The sequence below is a fragment of the Nothoprocta perdicaria genome, unplaced genomic scaffold (genome assembly GCF_003342845.1).
Source record: "Nothoprocta perdicaria isolate Ctin4 unplaced genomic scaffold, notPer1 scaffold_121, whole genome shotgun sequence".
Taxonomy (NCBI): Eukaryota; Metazoa; Chordata; class Aves; order Tinamiformes; family Tinamidae; genus Nothoprocta; species Nothoprocta perdicaria.
The window spans coordinates 34,623-55,323 of NW_020454328.1; the positions used below are offsets into that span (position 1 = coordinate 34,623).

Sequence of the window (20,701 nt, forward strand, 5' to 3'; positions counted from 1 at the left end):
ATTCTAAGACCTACCTAAGGAATTTCCCTTGATTGGAGTCCTCCTTGTACCCTTCCCAATAAGGTCTAGTGCTGCCTCCCAAGCCCATTTTCTCCCAAGGCCACTGGACTATCTTGTCTCTGCTCCTCATACTGCCACAGAGATTACTTTTATAGCATTTTCCATTGTGTTTGGATTCTTTTTCCTTATTTTTATTTTGCTGCTTTCTGCTCTCTGTATAGAGGCCCCGTGCGTCATTCCTTCTGGGTTTTATTTGATTGCCTTTTGGAGATGAAGAGATTAATATTTCATCAAATGTAAGGGGAATAAATAACCAGATCTGAAAGACATCCAGAATCTCTCCTCCTCTGACTGGCATTTAAGGGCCTGAACATGGGGTTGGGGGGTGGRGAGAAGTTTTTGCCAAAACCTGTTTCTGAGGAAGTTGCAATTCTTACCATGATCTCCCAGCATATTTGCATTGCCAAAGATACAYCTATGCCCATGAGTTGTGCAAAGGAAGGATGTAGCAAACCTTGTCATCCTGGTATCAGTTAGAACCTTCAGGGAGATCATGTCGACATCTGTGGAAGAGGAAGGGGACCTCAAGCGGGGAGACGAGGCAGAAGCCGGGCAGGGACAAGGAGATGACAGAGAGAAGATTTTAATGGAGTTCATATAGAAGATCAGTGCTTGTGTATAAAGTGATACCTTCCCACTGTGCTCCTCACAGCCAGCAATGTGGCATCACTTGTATCACTCCACACATGCAAAGCTGTGGACATGGTTCTACACCTCTCTTCATGCCTCTGTCACACAGTAGAGACGCTTGTGTGTCACTGCTTCACCATAGCTACACCCGGCCACCATCTATGCAACCGCATGGCATAAATAGGAGTTGTCACAGTGATGGGCAGACACTGAGGTGTCTGGTAGCACAACCCAAGCATTTGCAAGGGAGGGATGACACTGGATATCTCAAAGCTGCTACCAGGTGACACAGTCATGAACAAGACAGCTTGATGATAGCAAAGCAGTACATCTCTCTCCTGCTCTGTGCACTAAAGCAGAGCACTTTCAGCTGCTGGACTGATGGGATCAGTCTCCAGAGCAAACCTGAGAAGTTTTTCCCAGTTGCTGACTGTAGTGTTTTGTTTGATGGAAAATGCTGATTGGGATGAGGAGAAACATTTGGCAGATTTGGGTTGACTTTGCTGAAGCATTTTGATTGGGGAAAATAATAATTATGACTATTACTAGTTTATCATTCTCCTCAAGGTTTAATTAGCTGTAAAACAAAAGCTTTTGTGTTTCTGCTCAATTCAAAATGACACTTCCTCCCAAAAGAAAATTTTAAGGTTATTTTAAGACATGCAGAAATCGAGGTAGATGTTTAGTTAGATGACAGATCTTTGTGGGTTTTCCAGCTTCCCTGAGCTTTTTTTCTTTTTTTTTTTTTAATTGTACATCTCATTGCTCAGCTGTTTTGAAGCTCAATGTCTTTATTCCCCTAGTAATAAGTCACAGTACTCATCCAGCCAGCCAAGCTGGATCAGGATTTAGATTCATGAACTAGCAGGGAGCAGCTCACACACAGGTTGCCTTCTCATGCGTAACCAGGGTAAACATGTGCTACCTGCCACCACATCACCCAGAATCTAGTGCCAGTGTCTGGCTAATTCAGAGCATTAAACTGGAATGTATGGACATGTGACAAATCCCCACCGGCTCAGAACAACATTCATGTATGTTGTTTGAGGTGGGGATGAGCTCCTCTTCTCTGCCTGCTCTTTTCTCCACCCTTCCTGCCAAAGGGAATCACCTTCACTGCTCCAGCCAGCCAAGGGCTTTGTCTCCTTGAAGCACTCAGCCTAGCCAGCAATTGAATGAGAGTCTTCTCCCCACTTTGTCACTTCATCCCCATGGAGTACTGTGGAGTGCTGTCACTTCATCCACCTGGAGTACTGTGTGCAGTTCTGGGCTCCCCAGTATAAGAGGGACGTGGAGCTTCTCGAGAGGGTCCAGAGAAGGGCAACCAGGATGATTAAGGGAATGGAACATCTCTCGTATGAAGAGAGGCTGAGCGAGCTGGGCCTGTTTTCTCTGGAGAAGAGAAGGCTCAGAGGGGATATGATTAATATGTGTAAGTTCAGGAAGGGAGAATGCAGGGAGGAAGGGGACAAGCTGTTCTCACTGGTGGCCAGCGATAGGATGAGGAGTAATGGCCACAAGCTGAAGCACAAGAAGTTCCGTCTCCAGGTGAGGAGCACCTGGAGTGCTTCCGTCTCCAGGTGAGGAGCAACTTCTTTACTGTTAGGGTGACAGAACAGTGGAACAGGCTGCCCAGGGAGGTTGTGAAGTCTCCTACTCTGGAGGTCTTCAAAACCCACCTGGATGCCACCCTGTGCCACATGCTCTAGGTGTGCCTGCTTGAGCAGGAAGGTTGGACTAGATGATCTCTAGAGGTCCCTTCCAACCTTAAATATTCTGTGATTCTGTGAGAACATCATAGAAATCAAGCATCAAAGGCAAGGCCAAGGATGAAGGTTTTCCCAGCCTGTAAGAGCAGCTCTGCCAGGCCAGCTCACAGATGGATCTAGTCCAGCACACTGTCCTGGTTGGTAGTCTACTGACACAGGGCAAAGGGGTGGCTGCAAGGTGAAAGGGACAACCCCAGGAGAACTGGCTGTGCAACTCACAGGAACAGAGCCCAAGAGCTGGAGGTGTTACGAAAGAGATGTGTCAAAACATGTGCAATTGCATAAAGAAATAATAATATACCAAAGGCAGATAAAGTCAGCCTAAATCACCGCTCTCCCTCCTTCCTGGATATCCGATATTTCTATTCATTTTCCCTATCCCTAATACCCTGCTCCCACGTTCGTCTCTCTGTCGCACCAAGGAATTTGAGATTAACCATGACGAATGGACTGATTTCCTTGTCTAGGAGACTGTTTTCTTTTGCTGCTGCCACATCTGACAACTTGCATTTTCCTATAAATCCCCTCAATTAGGCCTTTGAAACAGCACCGCAGTCGTTTCCCTGATGGATGGGGAAGGAATTATCTTAACGTCCCTGGCAACCACTTCCTCGAACTAAATATAGTTCGGGTGCACTCTCGCTTCCCTCCCTTCACCCACAGTTTTGGCACTGGCTCAGAGCAGGCTCACCCCGCGCATCCTGCCCAGAGGGGGAACCACAAGGCCTGGGGAGGGAAAAAAAATGATGCCTCTTTTCTCACCACGACCAGGCACTGTTGGCTCCTCCACAGACCGAGAGGAGTGTGGGAAAACAGGGTCAAGGCCCGTGCGCCCAGAGGACCTGAACCCAACCTCCTACCCCCTGTCCTCTCTAGGGACTTTTGGGATAAGGAAACTTCATCGAGACCTCTCTGTGAGACTTTTACACTTTAATTTGGGCTAACTAAAGCTCAAGGTAACACAGAGGTGGCTATGGTGTCAGTCTCGTCCTGTCACTTGTCAGAGGGTTGAGATGTAAGGAGACCTAAGAAAGGACAAGTATCCTGAACTTAACCAGAGCTTTACATATTCTCAACCTCCTTTGCCAAAGCAATGACACAGTTGATTAAGTTCAGCTAATGCCGGAAGATTTATGTCTATGCTGTTTATGCCTTTAATTACTAGGCTGGGTGCATTTACCTTTTGGGTCTGGGGATGAACCATCCACACAGGTCCTAGGTGCAGCCCACCCTTGCTGGTGCCTCATCCTGGTCCAGCCAGCGGGGCTTGGAAGGGAGCAGGATGCATCCCCAACCAGCCCAGTTTGGAGAGAGACACCTGCATGTGTTGGGCATGTGGAGATGGGCAGGGGGAAATGTCTCTGGTTTCCAAAGGAGCATCACGACCAGAGGAGACTGCGGGGAGGGGAGTGTCAATGTTGAGGCAACATCTCCTGTGGTACCTTTATCTTCCCGAGAACAAGCCTTGGCTCTAACTTTCCGCCAGGAAAGAAAAAGCCGTAACTTGCTGAGTGGCTCTTTCTCCTGCTGCTGAGTCACTGCAAGCAGGTAGATCCCAGTGCTGTTCCCTGGCTCTGGCAGCAGTCCCTGAGCCCCTGGCTGCTCCCCCAAGCTCTGTCCCAATGCAGGGAGCCCAGAGGTTCAACGCTGGGATGCGGGGAGGGCTGTCCTGCGCTTGCAGCTGGGGCTGGCTGGCTGGAGCCAGCAGGAACATCTCATGGTCAGGAAGGAAGGGGAGAAATAAGATGCCACATGCCTTGTGCTCTCTCAAACCCTCACTGCTCTCCAGCATCTCCAGGACATGGGTCCCTTCTGAGCACATGTCCCGCAGAGCAATGTCCCTCTCCACACTGACCTGCTGGGCTCTGTGCTGCCATCCTGCCAGGGAAGCTGCTCTCCAAGCTGCCACCCTCCAGCTCCCCCATGACTGTTTTCCCTGTCACAGCCCAAACCGCTCTCTCCCCTGACACCCACCAGCTCCCCTGTGACTCAGGGGAGTCACAGGGGACTGTGCAGCCCCCTGTGTGTCCCCTGTTGCAGCCCAGTCTGCTCCCTCCAGCCCTGAAATCCAGKATCTCCCACAAAGCTTGCTCAAGCTGCAGGCACAAGAATGGACATGGTGGCACAGGGGTGGGAGCAGCTCATCTCTACCGGGATGTTGCAAGGGACATGGGGCTACTGCAGCCCTAGAGGATGTTTGGAGTCAGCAGAGCAAGAAGGCGCCAAAATCCCCTTCTCCCTCTGCAGGGGAGATGCTCAGGGAAAGGACAGATCCTTCCCTTCCCCCTGCACCTTGAGGAAGAGCAGTGACTGCATAAGTCCTCCTGCAAATTGCAGGCAAAAAGCCCTTTGCATCTGCACAGGTGTCCACAGTCTCTGCAGAGGCGCTTGCAGCAGCTGAGCGGCCGCCTTTGCAGAGGAATCAGCGCCCGCTGGAAAGCGGCAGGGCAGAGCCAGGAACATGGTGCCACCTGGGCTGGGCATCCCGTGCAGGGATGGCAAAGCTGGGCAGGGGAAGTGAAGGACTTCACAGGGAAGTTTTACTCCAGAAAGGTGCAGATGGAAGGGATAGCAAGAGGGAGAGAGTTGCAAGGCACTGGGGGCTGTGGAGGAAGGAAAAGGGGAGGAGGAAGTAGCGGAGGAGGAGGAGGGAAAGACAGATGGGAGGAGTGGGAGGATGGCGAGGAGAGATGTAACCCATCCCCAGTTGAGCAGGGGAGCTGGAAGACAGAAACCCAGACGAGCACCTCAGAGCGAGATTATAAAAGGCAGGAGCAGGTCGGGGAGGGAGAGCAAAAGGCACCTGCTTCCTCAGCGCAGCCCAGCCACAACTCGAGCCAGCTCTGTGACGGTGACAAGCTCCTTTGTACAAAGCCCATAAGGAGGATTTTACCCCATAAGGAGCCCAGCAGAAGTGGGGACCACTGCCAAAGATGCCTGGGCGAGCTGGGCATAGGGGGAGTTAAGGATGGTGCCCAGCATACATCCTACCCTCCTCCTCCTCCTCCTGCAGGTAAGATGCTCTCACGAGCCCTCTTCACCCCCCAGGTGGGTTCTCCTGCCTTCCTCCCCATCACCCCTTCGCCTCCGGGTTTCTCTTGAGTGACTTTTTTGTTGTTGCTTTGAACAAAGGGAAAAGTAAAAGGAGAAAACCAAGAGCCTCTGGGAGGATTTGTCCGGTTGAGGTGCRGGGTTTGGCAAGTTCCTGGTGCCTCCCAGAATCAGGATTGGGCCCTGGGGGGGCTTCTAGCCTGGGCRAGGGGGCAAGCAGCTATCCTGACCGGGAGAGCCCACATCAGGGTGGCTGGCCCTGCAGAGCAGCCTGGCTCTGCCTTGCACCTCCCAGTGTCACCAGCTGTCACCAGTTTCCCTTCTGGTGCTGAGGGGGGGAAGGGGGGGGCGGCTGCCCTGGGGGTGTGATGGAAGGGGACAGCGYGAGTGCATAGCCTAATTCTAGCACCTTGGTTGTTTTGCTAAAGAAACCGCTCCTTTTCTCCCTGCTGAGCATGAGACTTTCCCCTTTGCCTGGTTCACCGTAGCCCCAGCTCATTTTGTGGCTCTGCACAAAATGCAAATGCTTTGTCAGAAACAATATTCCCCCTCCCCAAGGGCTCATTGAGAAAGCAAGTGTTCCCAACCCAAAGAATGTTTAAATCCCATGTCCTGGGAGAATGATAAGGAAAGAAAAAAAAAGGTGTGTGGGGGGGTGTTCAGTGAAAATCTGTGCATTATATTAACAAAACTGGCTATGCATTTGCATGAAAAAAATAGCTCTTTGCTTAAACCTCTGTGGCAAAAGGGTAAAAAAGACTTCTCCTGGCTCCCCGCAAAGTGTCGTCTCACCTACACAGTTGCAATTGTGGAGCTGGGTCAACAGAAACAGCAGCGGGGCAGCCTCCTGCCTTAGCTCAGAGACAATTTGGACCCCAGGGCTGCTTACATTGCCCTGCAGCTGCCAGCTCCCAGAGCAGGGAGAAGGGTTTGGATGCACATTTGGAATAGGAAAGTTCTTGGATAAGGGAGGCAAAGGGCTAATACACAGCAGTCAAGTTGGTGCTGCTTCCTTTAGCTCCACAGCCCTAATTCTGGTTTATGAGAGGTCTTTTGCGGACAATTTCCCCATTTTGGGTTTTCCTTGGCTCTGATATAAGAAAAGGTGAAGGGAAAGTAGGACCTCTCCTCCCCAGGCCTGTCACCACCCGTGGGGACAACGTTGGCAAAGCCACAACCCTCGTGCAGGGTCTGCAGTGGGCACTCCTGGTGTGACCTCCAGGAGCAGTTAGTCCTATCCATCCCCGGCAGTGGGAAAATGGGATCCCCGTACAGCTGGTGCTCCTGGCAAAGCGGAGCTTCCCCAACCACATTGGCCAACCCTGAAAAGCAGCATCCAAGCTGAAAAGTATCCTGGTGTTCTTGGTTTTGATGAGGTAATAAATGCATTCAATAATCAGCCCCTCTGCCAACACAGCCCGATTCACTCCAAGTCCAGCATGGCCGTGGAAGGTGTCCTTTAAGCAAAATAAATGAGAACAAAATTTCCCCTGCAGTTTTGTCAGGGACTGATGACATCCCTGAGGCTGATAAAGCCATTTGGAAAAGCCCTGTTATTTAGTGGAAATAGATTTGATGCAGGATTCCCTCTCCTTCTTGTCTTCCCTATCCCACCCACTCCCGTGACCGTAAACATGAACCATGGCCACCAGCCCTATCACTGCTCAGGGCTCTGCAGGAGACATGGAGCCTGCAGCAGCAGGACATGCTCATCTGAAGGATCTCTGTAAGAACTGGGTTTCCTCAGGAGTCTGAGTTAATTCTGGGTGTATGAAATCACCCCCGTGATTTCACATCTCCAGCAAAGAAGTGAATGGTGATGGCACAGGCTGTTCCTAGAATAGTTGCTGCATTGCCATAGGATGAATGTATAGGAACAGGTCCTGAAATACAACCCTGCTCCTGGAAATTCAGCACAGAACYGCAGCAGCTCTGGCTTTGGAGTTGTCCCTGAGCAAGGAGCTCAGCCAGGGTCTGAGCCCCTTGCCAAGCCCAGGCTGTGGAGTTCTAAACCTTGCTCTGCCTTTGCCCACTGGGGTTAGAGAGCAGTTTTCAGGCTCAAAAGAGAGGTAGAAAAATATATTAGAAGAGAGTCCCTGGGCAAACTTAGCCCAAGAGCTATTCCCCAAGCTTGAAAGCTGTCAGTTAGGAGAAGATGGCTCTTCCTGCAGAGAGGATAACAYGCCTCAAGGCCCATCTGTTCTTTCTTTTCTTCCCCCAACTGTGTTGAGCTACTAAAAGAGACCCTGCTTCGCTGCAGACTGTGTGGCTCAACACGGAGCAGGACAAGACACAGCAGGTGAAAGCTTCCGGACAGGCTCCTGCAGGTCACAGTACCTCTTCCACCCCAAATTCTGTACTTTTTGCCCTGAAAATATAACAGCCAACGCAGCCAATGCTTTGATGTAGCTTGGGTTTCCTTATCTGCAGATAAACTGGAGGAAAGCTAGAGGTGGCTTAAATGGAAGAGGATGAGCCTACAAAAGGGGATTGCTGAGGGCAGCAGCTAAGAACGGGACCTTGGGAGGTAGCTACAAGAAAACCATTCTCCAGCCCCAAAATGTAAATGTTGGTGAATGCAAACACTTCCCCATATTTATGGTCTTCAGGAGAGTTTAATACAGTCTTAGAAAAATGGAAGAATCTTTTTCCCTACTTTGTTTGTGGCTTTTGTTTCCAATATCCATGCACCTTTTTTTTCTTTTTTCTTTTTTTTTAGCTGTCTCCAAAAACCCAGGCTCCCTTTTGATACATAAATAAAGGCAGAATTATTTACAGTAAGCAAAAGACACCAGAGCTTAATCCAGAGAAACCTTTAATTGCCCACAAATCAGGTTTTACAGGGCATTCATTTAGCCATGGTTGTTATTCTTTTGCTTGGTTCTGCATCCAGCCGGCTCGTCATTTAAAAGGAAGCGACTCCAAACAGAATAAATACTTGGAGCAAATATGCTGTCTCCACAAATGATAAGGGCTGGCCCTCTAATATGTGGAAATTCATAAATCCACAGATTTTACTGACAGAAGGAGTTGTTATCGCTGTCTGCTCTGCCTCTTCCTYGGGTCCCATTGCCCGCAGTGTCACTCCGTGATTCTTGTGCTGAGTCCTGATCTGCCACCTGTGCTTCGTCCCGCTGGGGCTTTCGACATGACTCCGCACAAAATGCTCCTGAGCCACTCAGTGGATGACAGGGTGCTTGTTAATTAGCTTGTTAATTAACTGAGGGTCTTGGAGAAGGCTTGAACTCAAGGGACCATCCTGTGCTTCCCCGTCCAGGTTACACAAGAGGCCAGTGAAGGGTGGATTTTCTGGGCTGGATGCTCCTTAGTATTTTCATTTATTACTTGAACTGAGGAAAGGGTATTTAAAGCTATGGAAGCCATCCAGATGGAGGCAATAAGAAGCTTCCTGGCTGGAGAAGATGGCTCGGAGGTCAGTGGGACCCTACGATGTGCTGGCCAGTTGTGCCATCCTGCATCCTCCTCCCTTGTGCTGCTCTGCCTGCTGCGGATTGCACTGAGCCCTTAAAAGCTCAGGGTTGAACACCCAAAGTCTGGCAACTTTTCCTGCAGGCTCATGGGCAAACGTGSGCTCAGTCTCAGCCACAAGGCCCTGGGATCTGCACTGCTGGTATGGAAGGAAGGATGTGGCATGCTATACTCAGCCCTCCTGTATGTCAGCATTGTCCCAAGAGGACACGTGCCCCGAAAATCAGCACGTCCCTGATGCCATTGACCTCTCCAGCTTTGCTTGAAGCTGCTGGATCACACTGTGTGACCTGGCTAATCGCTCTGCTCTCCAGTGATGGCTGTGGGCAGCGGAAACCCCAAGCCCCATTTAGGTCATTAATTAGTCTACAATCCATCCATCTCAGTGCTCAGAGCTGCCAGCCCTCTCTGTCACTGCCTGACATCTTGTTCAAGGCAATGAAATACCGAGGCTGGAGGGGGCAAGGCCATCTCTGGGGAGGGTGAGAAAGGGGGGCTGATCTCTGCCTCAGAGGGCAATTAATTAATTAAAGCTGTGGATTGCTTTGGAGAGGGAAATCACTGCAGGGAAGGTTCCTTGCTAATTATTATTAATTGAGCCGTGCTGCTGGGTCAGTGGCAGGGCAGCGGGACGGGTGCTGCCTGCGCACGCATGTGAGCATCGCTTTGTACTCAAGTTTGTCCAAGCAGCCCTGGCCAGGCAGGACGGGAGCTCCCGGTGCTGGTGGGCAGCGACACCACCTCAGCTCCCAGGCACCACTCTTCCCACATGCTCGACGAGGCAGAAAGGAGGAGAGTTTTAGGAGAAACCAAGCAGTTCATGGCATTATCGCATCAAGTCTAGACAAGCAGTAGGACAGGACATGATGTAAGGAAGGGAGCCGGACAGTGTGTTATGAATGAGAATCAGTGACTGCCCTGGCAGCTCCCTGAGCACTTGGTGCAGGAGCTGGTGGAAGGGAGAGACAAGAATGCAGTTGTGCATCCAAAGGGATCATGAGGAGCCCTCATGAGCCCTTTTGGCATCTTCTCATGCCTTCCTAGCATCTTACTGTGCCTTTCTCAAGCCTTCACATGCAGCCCTTGTGCTAAGCTGGCCAGATTCCTCTTCCACAATACGCTGGGCTTTGGCCTCTGAATCTAAACATCCAGAGGTACTGGGGACCTTGGTTTAACCTCAGCTCTATCCCTCATCGCCAATGACCTTATGGAAGAGGCGTTCTGGCTCCAACCCCCTGTGCCCCCCTCTAGCTGTAGTGGCCATGGTGCTTGCGGCCACTGTGTGCCGGCACCTCTCCTTGTGCCACATGAGGAAGAAGAGGCTGGAGCAGGCAAGCATTAGGGCAAACACATCTGTTATCACTTGAAAGCCATTTCAGGCAGGCAACCCCATGGCCCCTCTCAGGAGGGAAGGTTCTGCCACCGATGCCCACCGCTTTCTTTCACRGCTCCATCCTTTGGGTGCTCCTGGAGCAGTCCCAACACAGAAGCTGTCCTGGGCTCCATTTATATGTCTGCCTGACATCGCTGCTGCTGTCCAGAAGGGCTTCCCAAGGCAGTAAATAGCTGTTTGGAAAAGAGCAAGTGGGTGCTAAGCTTGTCTCAGCAGGTGAATAAATCCTGCTAATGCTTTGGTGAGGCTCCAAGGATTGCTAGGTGCTCTGGGATGAGAAGTGAGTGTTTATATAGCTAAAGAATGCTGGGAGGACCGTGTCTTCCCTACCTTGGGGTGCTTTAGAAGGTAAATGGCACTGAGGAAGGGCAATGGAGCACCAGGGACTCACTTAGCTGATGGAGAAGGAAGAAGCTGTACATTTTATAGGTACAACACAGGAGCCTGAAGCCACCAAGAACTGGGAACTTTCTCCTAAGTAGAGGAGGCTGTAACTTTTCTTGCTCCCAGACTAAAGTTGAATTTTCCTGAGGAAACTGGAAGCCCTCCCTTGCAAGCCTTGAGTCTAACAGTGCTGTCCCTCTGCCTCCTTACACTTGTGATTACTTTCTGTGGATTTAGTTTCCCYAGGAGCCTGCAACGGCCATGCATCTGGTGAAGCAGAGATTTGCAGGTGGTGTTCTCCAGCTCTCCAACCACAATGACGGTAGCACCTTGCTGGCCATCTGCCACAGCCCCCACTTGCAGAGGCTTCAGTTGTTCCTTCCAGGCAGGGCTTGCCGGCATTGGAAAATTATTGCTATTGCTACTGGAAACCGTAATTCAGCAGCAGCTGTTGCAAAACATCTTGCAAGTCAATTCCTTTTGATTGCCCAGGAGCTGCATAGCCACCGAGGAGCTGCTCTGAAGCGACTTAGCCCCATGAGCTGTGAGCTTTGCTCTGTGTTTCTTCTAGACAGACTCTTCAGAAACAGCATCGCTGTGCGGGAGCATACGTGGGGATGCCGTGTGTCGCCTGCATGACCTTGGTCTTCTCTTTGCCATGTTGCAGGCGCTTCTGTGCTGGGGTGGCCCAGCTGCAGCCTCCGTGCAGGAGCAGTACTGCGAGAGCCTGCCCGCAGCAAGCAACCACACAGGTGAGTGTGCTGATGTCCCCCTGCCACCCGTTGCTGTGGACTGGAGGGCTGGACCAGGGGGCCAAGGGGTTGCTCTGGATCAATCTGTGGCTCATTTTTCTGGAGTTCCATATGTTGTCATGTGCCAAGGAGACAGGCAAAAGTTGCAAAGCTCAGGAAATCTAAAGTTAATGAAAAATGGGTGGCTATCAGGCAGTGCACATTGGAGAGAGCTCTGCCCATCAATTGCTCCCGCACGGCCTCTTCTGCATCATGCTCAGGATGCCCAGAATCAAGATGGTCTTTGAGATCTGCTTCCCTGGGCAGAACCAGGAGTGTTGTCCTCTACATTCACTCCTCTTCCTCCATCCCTTGGCCCACAGCAACGGCCAGAGGTTACGGGTCTCCTGGTCCCTGCTTTTCCCAGGCCTGAGACTATGTCACCAGCATAGGATAGCCACTGCCACCCCAGGGCACAGCCACCCTCCATCCCCCAGGGACACCGCATCTGCTGCTGGCCACTTTTGGCCACAGATCCACCCACGAGAAGTAACAAGGGCTTTGGGAGGACATGGCAATGGGCAGGGGCTCCCTTGATCCTGTAGGTTTGATGGAGCTTGCTCATGTTCAATGCTTGTGAACGCTGGTTCTCAGCCAGCTAGGTCAGGCTCCAGGCGTGTTTTTTGCTCAAAATGAGCTTTGGTCTATATTCAGGATGCTATTTAAATGTCACCTCCGCTGCAACAGGTTTGGAGGGGGAAGGTGGCTGAGGGAGAGAGGAGCTGGCAGGGACAATGAGGAAGGTCCTCCCCRATGCAGGGATGCTGAAGAATTTGTTTTTCCTCTATTGAATGAAGACCCGAGCAGCCTCTGAGCAATTGCCCGCCTTGCCCCAGGCACTGCTAATCAGAGCAGCATGCTCCATCAGGGTGACAAATGGCCTTGGAGGCCATGTGTTGATGGATGGCTCCCCGCCACACAGCTCCTCTTAGCAACAGCTTTGAAAACTCCTCTAAAAAAAAAATACAGATTGCCAACAGTTCGTTCACCTCCTCACTGGCTGGCAAAGCCTCAGGATGCCGTGGGCCTTGGAACGAGATGGGTGCTCAGGCTGGCAAGGGGACACCAGCGTTTTTGGAGCTGAGGTTCCAGCCCTGGCCAGAGACAGCAGGACCCACCAGAGCCACCAAGGCTATCTGGAAGAGCCACAGTCCTGGGAACGAGGGCTACCAAGACATTGCAAAAAATCTCTGTATCAGCCCAAGCACTGCATGGCATCACCAGGGGCCTTAAGCATCATCACCATCATCAGGAACTGAAGGTGGAAAGCCYTGAGTGAAGCAAGGCTGCTAATGGGAATGTCCCATCATTGGTCTGGTCACCTATTTTCCAGGGGACTCAGTGCCCCTTGGCCACCATTATTCCAGAATCACCAGGGTTCGGATTTACAACCTCTCCGAGTATCCCTGTAATTTGATGGATTTGGGATTGGCTGGAGTATCCATAAGCAGCCTTGGCTCTGGGGAGGCTCAAGTAAGAGGTCCAAATTTGAAGTTAGCTGCCTTCCGTGTGTTACTTGTTTAGTATTGTTCAGCGTCAGCCCATATCTCTTTAAGCCTGGCCTGATTCATGCAATGATTTCTAAGGAGGGATATTTGCAAAACTGGAAAGTTGATTTTGAGGCTATTTAAGAGGGAGAATTGTTAGAATGATGCTAATAACTGCAGCAAGGCTGCTAGACTTAATTCTTTAACAACTGTACAACCGTAGGGAAATGGCRCGTGCTGATGACGTGAGGCCTTCTGGTCCCCCAGCCAGTGTCTCAGGAGGGTTCCTCCCCCMAAAAGTAACTCCTGCCACCACCAAAAGGGAGAAACTCTCAAATTAGGTTTAATTAAGTTTAATTTGCAAGAAATATAATCAAGATCAGCATCCCTTGACCAGGTCGGAGCAGTGCCTGTCCCAAGGGCTCCTGGCTCACAGATCTCTGCAGCCAGTGAATTTGTATTCCTGATGATTTATGTTCTCCGGGGATGTGGGAGCAGCTGCTGCTCCCCTCGCCCTGCCAGGAAGCTCTTCAGGGAGGGACAAGGTCATTTTGCCTGCTGGGGCAAAGCATTCCACAGCACCCGCATGGCCATTTCCTGCTGTGGCACTTTCCTGGGAAAGAAAAGGGAAATCTGAGCAGATGCAAAAGTGTCTTTCTAATTAATGATGCCTTCGCAAGCAGCCCAGCAGAAGCCATTCAAGTGGAGTGAGCCTGGAGCTCGCTCAAGGTTGTGCCATTCATAGCGTCCAAGTTTGGATCAGTAAAAGGAATCAGCACCCAATTGCTGCTAGCCCTGGCAGACACTCCTCACTGCTTTAGGCTGTTTGTTTTTTACCTGGGATTTACCTGTGAGCATTTCCTTCAGGTAGCCCTTAGGAGCTAGGCTCGGGAAGGAGTCTCATCCAACATGACAGCTCAACCGTGAGCCTCTCCACCAGCCTCAGCTCCATTCCCCATGCTGCTGCTGGGGCTCCAGCTTGCATGTTCATTCACTCATTGACTGCCCTGGGGAGAGACTGGAATTGAAATTCATAAAGGTCAAATTAACAACAGCAGTGTCTCTCATCCCTCCAGCCTCGCTGGCATCTCTCCCACCAAAGTAGAAATACCAGAAAGGGGTAAAGAGACAGACAGTGAAGGCTGACAGGGACTCAGCAGGATGGGAACATGCTGTGGGGCTCAAGAACTTGGCTTTGTCTATATGGCAAAATAATATTACTTTAAACATTGATAAAACTGTTTGGGTCATCATCTGGCAAATGAGGATATCAATAGGAGCTTGCTTCTATTCATAGGTTTTTCTTGTAGCTGGAAGAGGGAAGAAGGAGATGGTTGGGTTTTCTGGTAGAGAAAGTTGTAATGGCATCCTGGCACATCGCAGTGTGAATGACAGCTACAGCACTCAGACGGCACTGGGGACTGGGTGCTGTAAAATCATTGCCAGCTGCCTTGGAAAACTCCATTTTAGCCAAATTGGAGCTCTCTGACAGGATATCTCTGGCAGTAAACTTGCCCATCAGCAAGCCCAGGCTGCATCAGGGAATAAACCAGTGGCAGCACCCCGTGCTAATAACACAACTCCAAGAAAACAACGTGTCGTGTCAGTACAACAAGATATGCCCCAAAATCAACCCATTCTTTCATATATTCTAGGGGCACATAAGCCAAATATGGATCAGTCTTAACTGATGACATTGCACAGATACATCACATGCTGATGGCAAAATTATAAGTTTGATGTCTCTGATTTATCCTTCTCCAGTGTAGCAACAGAGATCTAAAGAGACAGTGATGATGGAGAGCAAYAAATTGAAAATTCATTACAAAGACATTTTGCTAACAGAAGACTTAATTATCCTATGCAATTATTTTTTATTGGAGAACACAGAATCTGGGGATTTTTTTAAGGACTGGACACTTACAGAGATCAATAGAAATATCCAAAACAGCACTAGTGATATGTGGTAAAGGATCTATGTACTCTGAGACAACCACAGCCACTAGCAGTGCAGCCCCATAGAATCATAGAATGCTTAAGGTTGGAAGGGACCTCAGAGGTCATCTAGTCCAACCCCCCTGCTCACACAGGGTCACCTAGAGCACATGACACAGGGCTGCATCCAAGCGGGTTTTAAAGATCTCCAAAGAAGGAGACGGGACAGCAAGACATCCTGAGCACCCAATTTCAGCTCCCTGATAATGCAAAGCTTCCCTCAGTGCTATTTCCCTTAGTACCTTGAGCTCACTCATGTGCATTTAGCACCTGAGCATATCAGGGGATCATACACAGCTGGAGAAAGAGTTACTGCACACTCATGAACCACCCTCCTGGGTGCAGCAGAGCCCTTAAATAGGAGCATACCCACCCAGAACCCCTTTCCTAGGGCAATAGGCTGTGTGAAGTTGCACCTTCTGCCCTATCCAAAGAGCAGTAGGTGCCTAGGAGAAACCCATGACCTTTTACCGCTTAGTTGCGTATTCRGGCACTGGCTGGGGAAGCTTATTTTGATTAGATGTGAAGCTGAAGCTCTGATTGTCAAATGCAAATGCTCCAGGAGTGACTACCAGGTGATGCCAATGGCCGAGACCACCACCAGCTCAAAGTGCCCCAGCAGCAAGGCAATCACATAGACCATCAGGTATGGACAGAGATAACTGTGCTTAAGAGCTCAGGACCAATAGATATATGAGCTAATGTGTTTTGGTTGTTACTCAGCCTCCTGAGAGGCCTCAGACAAATAACCCTGTYGCTCTCCTGCGTGGGAATGAGACTGTGATTCAGATTCTGGCTACCTTTCCAGCCCCTGGTTGAAATGCTAACCAGGAGTGGTACTTCATGCCTTGAAGTGTTGTTGGGAGGCAGAGGAGTGTGCTTTGATGCTTTGGCCATGCAAAGCCCTCCCCTTTGTAAGGCTTAGGGAGTTGTTCGCCAYGTTTACTCTTTGGGTTTGCTCAAACCCTTTGGCAGATTAGCTGGGGCTGGCTACCTGTACCCTGCCTGGCATTGTACATCTGTGTGGCTTTAGCTCAGAGCTGTTGCAGAGCTCCCATTGAGCAATGGAGGCAATTAGAGAAGCCCATCCTGTAGGAATGAGAAGTTTGCTGTGCTACTAAGAAAACATAATATATGTCCCTGTACAGTCTGTTGCAGGAGTTATAGTAATAGAGTTTTATCAGTGTAATTCCCTGGACAGGCCCTCTTTCTCCAGGTTAAAGGAATTACTTTATATTGCTTTRAAGCAGTCAAAACTGAACTGAAAGGAGAAAATTGGGTGGGAAGGAATTTGAGTGACTTCCCGTGTTCTGCACTCCCTGTCTTAAAGCAGGACCAGCTCCCTCCTATACAAAATGTGCCATTTCTGTGTGGGAGGGAGCCAGATCTGGGGACTGGGGTGCATGGAGGAGGCCCAACAACCTTTCTGTAATACTGCAAAGATGGTAACTGTGTCTGTAACAGCAAGAGAGGCTGAGAAAGTTGGAGTTGGAGTAATCCCTCTGCAAACATAGTCTGAGGAGCTGACACAAATGCGTTCAGCACCAATACATAACATTTCCATGCTAAATAGCACCCCAAACGCTAGGAGCATCTGGAGTGGGCAGTCATGCTGGGCAAGGGGATGTCACAGCCCCCATGGCCCTCCTCCTTTGCTGCTTCACTCACCCCTTCCCCAAACAGCTGATTGTTTTTTTTTTTCCCCTTCCCTGCATGCTGGAGAGAACAGCAAGAGTAGTTCTGTGACTGTGGGGGACCATGAAGATTTAATTGGAGTGCCCCACTGCATTAAGCTGAGTGCCTAGGGGTAACCTGAAGGTATTATATCCAACCTTTAGTAGTTTTATAACAGGACATTACTACCTTTGTCTGCCAACATGATCCACATGAAGTTGTTTTGGCTATTGGTGATATTCCCGCTGTTTGTTCTCCATTGCTTGAGCATCCTGTTGCTGTCAGCCTGCAGCTCTACTGATCTTTAATTGCTCCATGTCCCTGCTGTGGCACAGCCCCTTGCATGCAGGTAGGGAAACTGAGGCCTGGGGTGGCTGGGGAACATAGACTTTGTGCTTAGTCCCACCACCACAACAAAAGCTTTCAACGCTAGCATTTTCCCTGCATTTGTACCTTATGGGTTATTTAAAGTGTTTCCTAGTTCAAGTATTTATGAGGTATTTTGCCTGGGTGGATTCCCAGGTGGCTAATAGAGAGCATTCACACTTTAAATTTATCCTTATTGGGAGTAATTACCAGTTCTCCCTTCTCTACCTGGCTATATAATGCCATAAAATTTTAATCACAGAGTCTGTTTTCTGACCCTCTGCTTCTGAGTCAGTTTTGGGTCAAAACATCTAAAGAGCTCAACAATTGCTAATTGATTTAGATAAGCACAGGCATCCAACGATACATGTAGCGGTGTAAATGCATGGTGTTTCCCAAGAAATGTAGCCTCAAAATACTTAGTGAAGGTTGCTACAGCAACATACACATTAGCAAAGCTAAAAGCAAGGGTCATGGTTAAAATTAATTTCTCACTATCAGCTATGGGAGGGAGGTGGTAGCACTCACCACGCTCTGAATGATTCTGCAGCACGCATTCCTTGGATGACAACCTTTTTTTCCTTGCAAGGGTGTTGGAGAAAACTCCTTTTCACTCCAAACTTGCTCCAGGATTATGTTGCTCCAGGAATTCTATACAAGCCAAGAGCCCATTTTTCATTTTAGCAATGCAGAGACATTCTCCCCATGAAAATAATCATATCAATAAGGCAATATTTTCCTTTTGTTTAACTGGGTTATAGCAATCTCTGTCCACAAGTAATCTTTGTGAAGGCTTGCAAATAAGAAGAGATGTGAATTGAGGTGAATTGTCCTTGGAAATGTTTGTCTTAGCCCTGGCAGCTCAGACATCTCTGGTACCCAGGAGGGGTTTATACTGAACTCTGCCCTTTCCAGGGCCCATCCATCCTCAGATCACAGCTGCTTAATGACTGTATTGTGTTGATATTACATAGCTGTTATGCTTCCTACGTCATTCTGAGACATAGTTAAGACATTTCGCTATGGTACGTGTTATACTAAATATATACAAAATATATGTTAAAAAAAGATGGCGATCTGGCCTATCTAATGTCCACGTTARTGTACTTGCATAGCTGGGAAAAGCAGAAAAGTCTGTCTTGCAACAGCAGACAGAGCTTTCTTCCCAGCAAAGGCTGGACCAGATCATCACAGACAGTCGGAAAGGAAGCCTTGCAACAGGGAGGAGTAGAGGATCACAAGGGAGGCATCTTCCTGAAGCATCCCACCAGCACCAGCCTGGCATAACCCCTGGGAAACGCTAGGACAGCCTGGCTTATTGGTGGCTGGTGCTGAGTTAGATGCTAAAGTCATGGTCAAGGAGTAGCAGCGCAAGAAGACCAGAGCCAAGACCACAGGCAACTCAGGAAGCCAAGTTAGAAAACCAAGTTTGCATGAAACTAAGCTTCTTGGGTACTTAGATGGACCAGGGTGATATGAAGGGCCAGGCTGGCTCAACCTACCCTTGGAGACTCTTGACACAGAGGCTGTTTGGCATCAGTCTTGAAGGTCTCATGGGAGAAGAGCAGCCACCAACCCTTGGTGCAGCAGAGACTCCAGCCTCATCTCTCCCAGGATGAACCTGGGTCCTTCAGCATTCCAGAGGTGGACCCAAGATCTCTCTGCTAACTCTCTGTCTTTCTACTCCCACAGGTCCCCAGTGCAATGCTTCAGTAGACCTGATCGGCACATGTTGGCCCCGGAGTGCTGTAGGACAACTGGTGGCTCGGCCATGCCCTGAGTACTTCTACGGCGTGCGGTACAACACCACAAGTGAGATGGGCACCACCAGCAGGCATGGAGATGTGGGTGGTCAAGGAATGGGGAGAGTTTGGAAAGAGAAACATGCACTGGGGGCTAGGGGTACATGAGCAATGATAATTCTTATGAAAGAAATATCTTGCTTCCTGCAGAAAACATCAAGGTTTTTATCCTCCAGGTTTTTGCTCCAATGGGGTGTCCACATCATCCACAGACAACTTTACTTTATGGTGCTTTCATGCTGTTGTAAGAGTCTATTTGAATTAATCCATATTGGATCTGCCTAAGAGTCACTACCGTCTTTGTCCCGTCACCTTGATGAGGCTCCTGGTCTTGTCTGCTAATAGTAGAGCCCTGAAGTCACCCTTACACTAAGGCTAATCAGAGGCTGCTCTGTGCCTGTCACAGCTGCATCTTTCCAATTAGCCCTGTGTCTCATGGTCCCAGGGAGACCGAGCTTGCCAGAGGCTGAGAAAGCTACTAATGCATGGAGAAAAGTGCAAACTTCACGCTGTCATTGAAATAACAGTTGCTGGATGGCAGATGATCACTCAAGCAAAGTGTTCCGAGGAAGGGAAAATGTGATTAGGGCTGTTTTGTGCCTCTCCCATGACATCTCAATGTTCAGAGGCATCGGGGCTGCCAAGGAGCAGAATTGGTTCTCTGGGGAACAGGTAGGTCTCCGGCTCCAGCCTTTTTGAACCTGCTGTTGGTCCCCGTGGAGAGCTGCAAAAATCACTTGCTTTGGCAAAAACTTGAGACCATTTCCTGCTCTTTGGAAGCAGGCCTGGTCCTTAAATCTCTTCAATCTGATTGTTGATCCAGGGAAATCCCCCAAAAGTCAAGTGGAGAACCTTAGGCTTGACTAGGCAGCAACTGATGTTGTGACTCTGCCCAAATATATGGCTACTTGGAGACCAGACTTGGGTTTCCAGATTGCATGAGATACAAATGCTTTTTGGAAAGCAGTTTAAGCAGATCTAGAAGGGAGGTTACCAGATGTTCCCAGGGAAATTTTGGGGAACATGAGCATTTTGGAAGTTGTAGGGAAGCATGCCAAYGCACAGATCCTCCCCTTGGCTTGAAAGCATTTCCCCAGACCCTGCAGCCTTCTTGAAATGCCTCCTACTTTCTTGTTTGCTTGTAAAACAAGAGCTTTGTGGAGCAGGGCTGACACCCTGCCACACTGTGTTGTAGTCCTGCAATAGCAACCATGTCCTACTCTGAGCTGACTTTGAGGAAAAAGACTTCATAGGCGGATCACATCAGACACTGTGATTATTAATGACCATCAGATCACATTTTGTGTTTTCCTGGAGGTTTGTGTCCAGCCCATGCATTAACCCTTCCATGCACATCCTCTCTTGCAGACAATGGCTACAGGGAGTGCTTGGCCAATGGAAGCTGGGCTGCACGTGTCAACTACTCCCAGTGCCAGGAGATCCTCAGCGAAGAGGTAGGAGCTTGACTTGGCTAGGCAGGAGGGTACAGGGTAGGGAACAGCTTGGAAAGGCAGGAATGTTCAAGGGGGCTGTGGAGCTGGGCATGTATCACTGTCCAGTTCTTTAGTATACACACAGCATATAGCACCTTCCTCACTCATCTGCATTTTCACTCCCTGGAGAGGAAAAAGAAAGTTTTCTTTCCCTCTTAAAAAGCCAGGAGGATTGGCAGTGTGAGGTCCCCTGAGCCCTGGGTGTGGATAACAAGCCCTCTAGCCCTCTGCTTCACCTGTCCCTCCCAAAACAAGCCCTCAGTGCCAATCCTGTCCCTGGCTACTGGCAGATGACAATGAAATAAAGATGTTCGGGG

General features: G+C 49.6%; 1 protein-coding gene across 1 annotated transcript in view; it reads left to right on the top strand.

The window, feature by feature from the left end:
* The first annotated feature begins 5,328 nt into the window (after positions 1 to 5,328).
* The window catches only part of CRHR1 (corticotropin releasing hormone receptor 1), a 24,490-nt gene continuing 9,117 nt past the window's right edge, over positions 5,329 to 20,701 (top strand). Inside the window, exons 1-4 of the mRNA XM_026054515.1 lie at positions 5,329 to 5,472; positions 11,444 to 11,528; positions 18,782 to 18,901; positions 20,260 to 20,345. Of these exons, the coding sequence (XP_025910300.1) occupies positions 5,428 to 5,472; positions 11,444 to 11,528; positions 18,782 to 18,901; positions 20,260 to 20,345 (336 nt within the window). The 5' untranslated portion in view covers positions 5,329 to 5,427. The remainder of the gene's footprint in view (positions 5,473 to 11,443; positions 11,529 to 18,781; positions 18,902 to 20,259; positions 20,346 to 20,701) is intronic.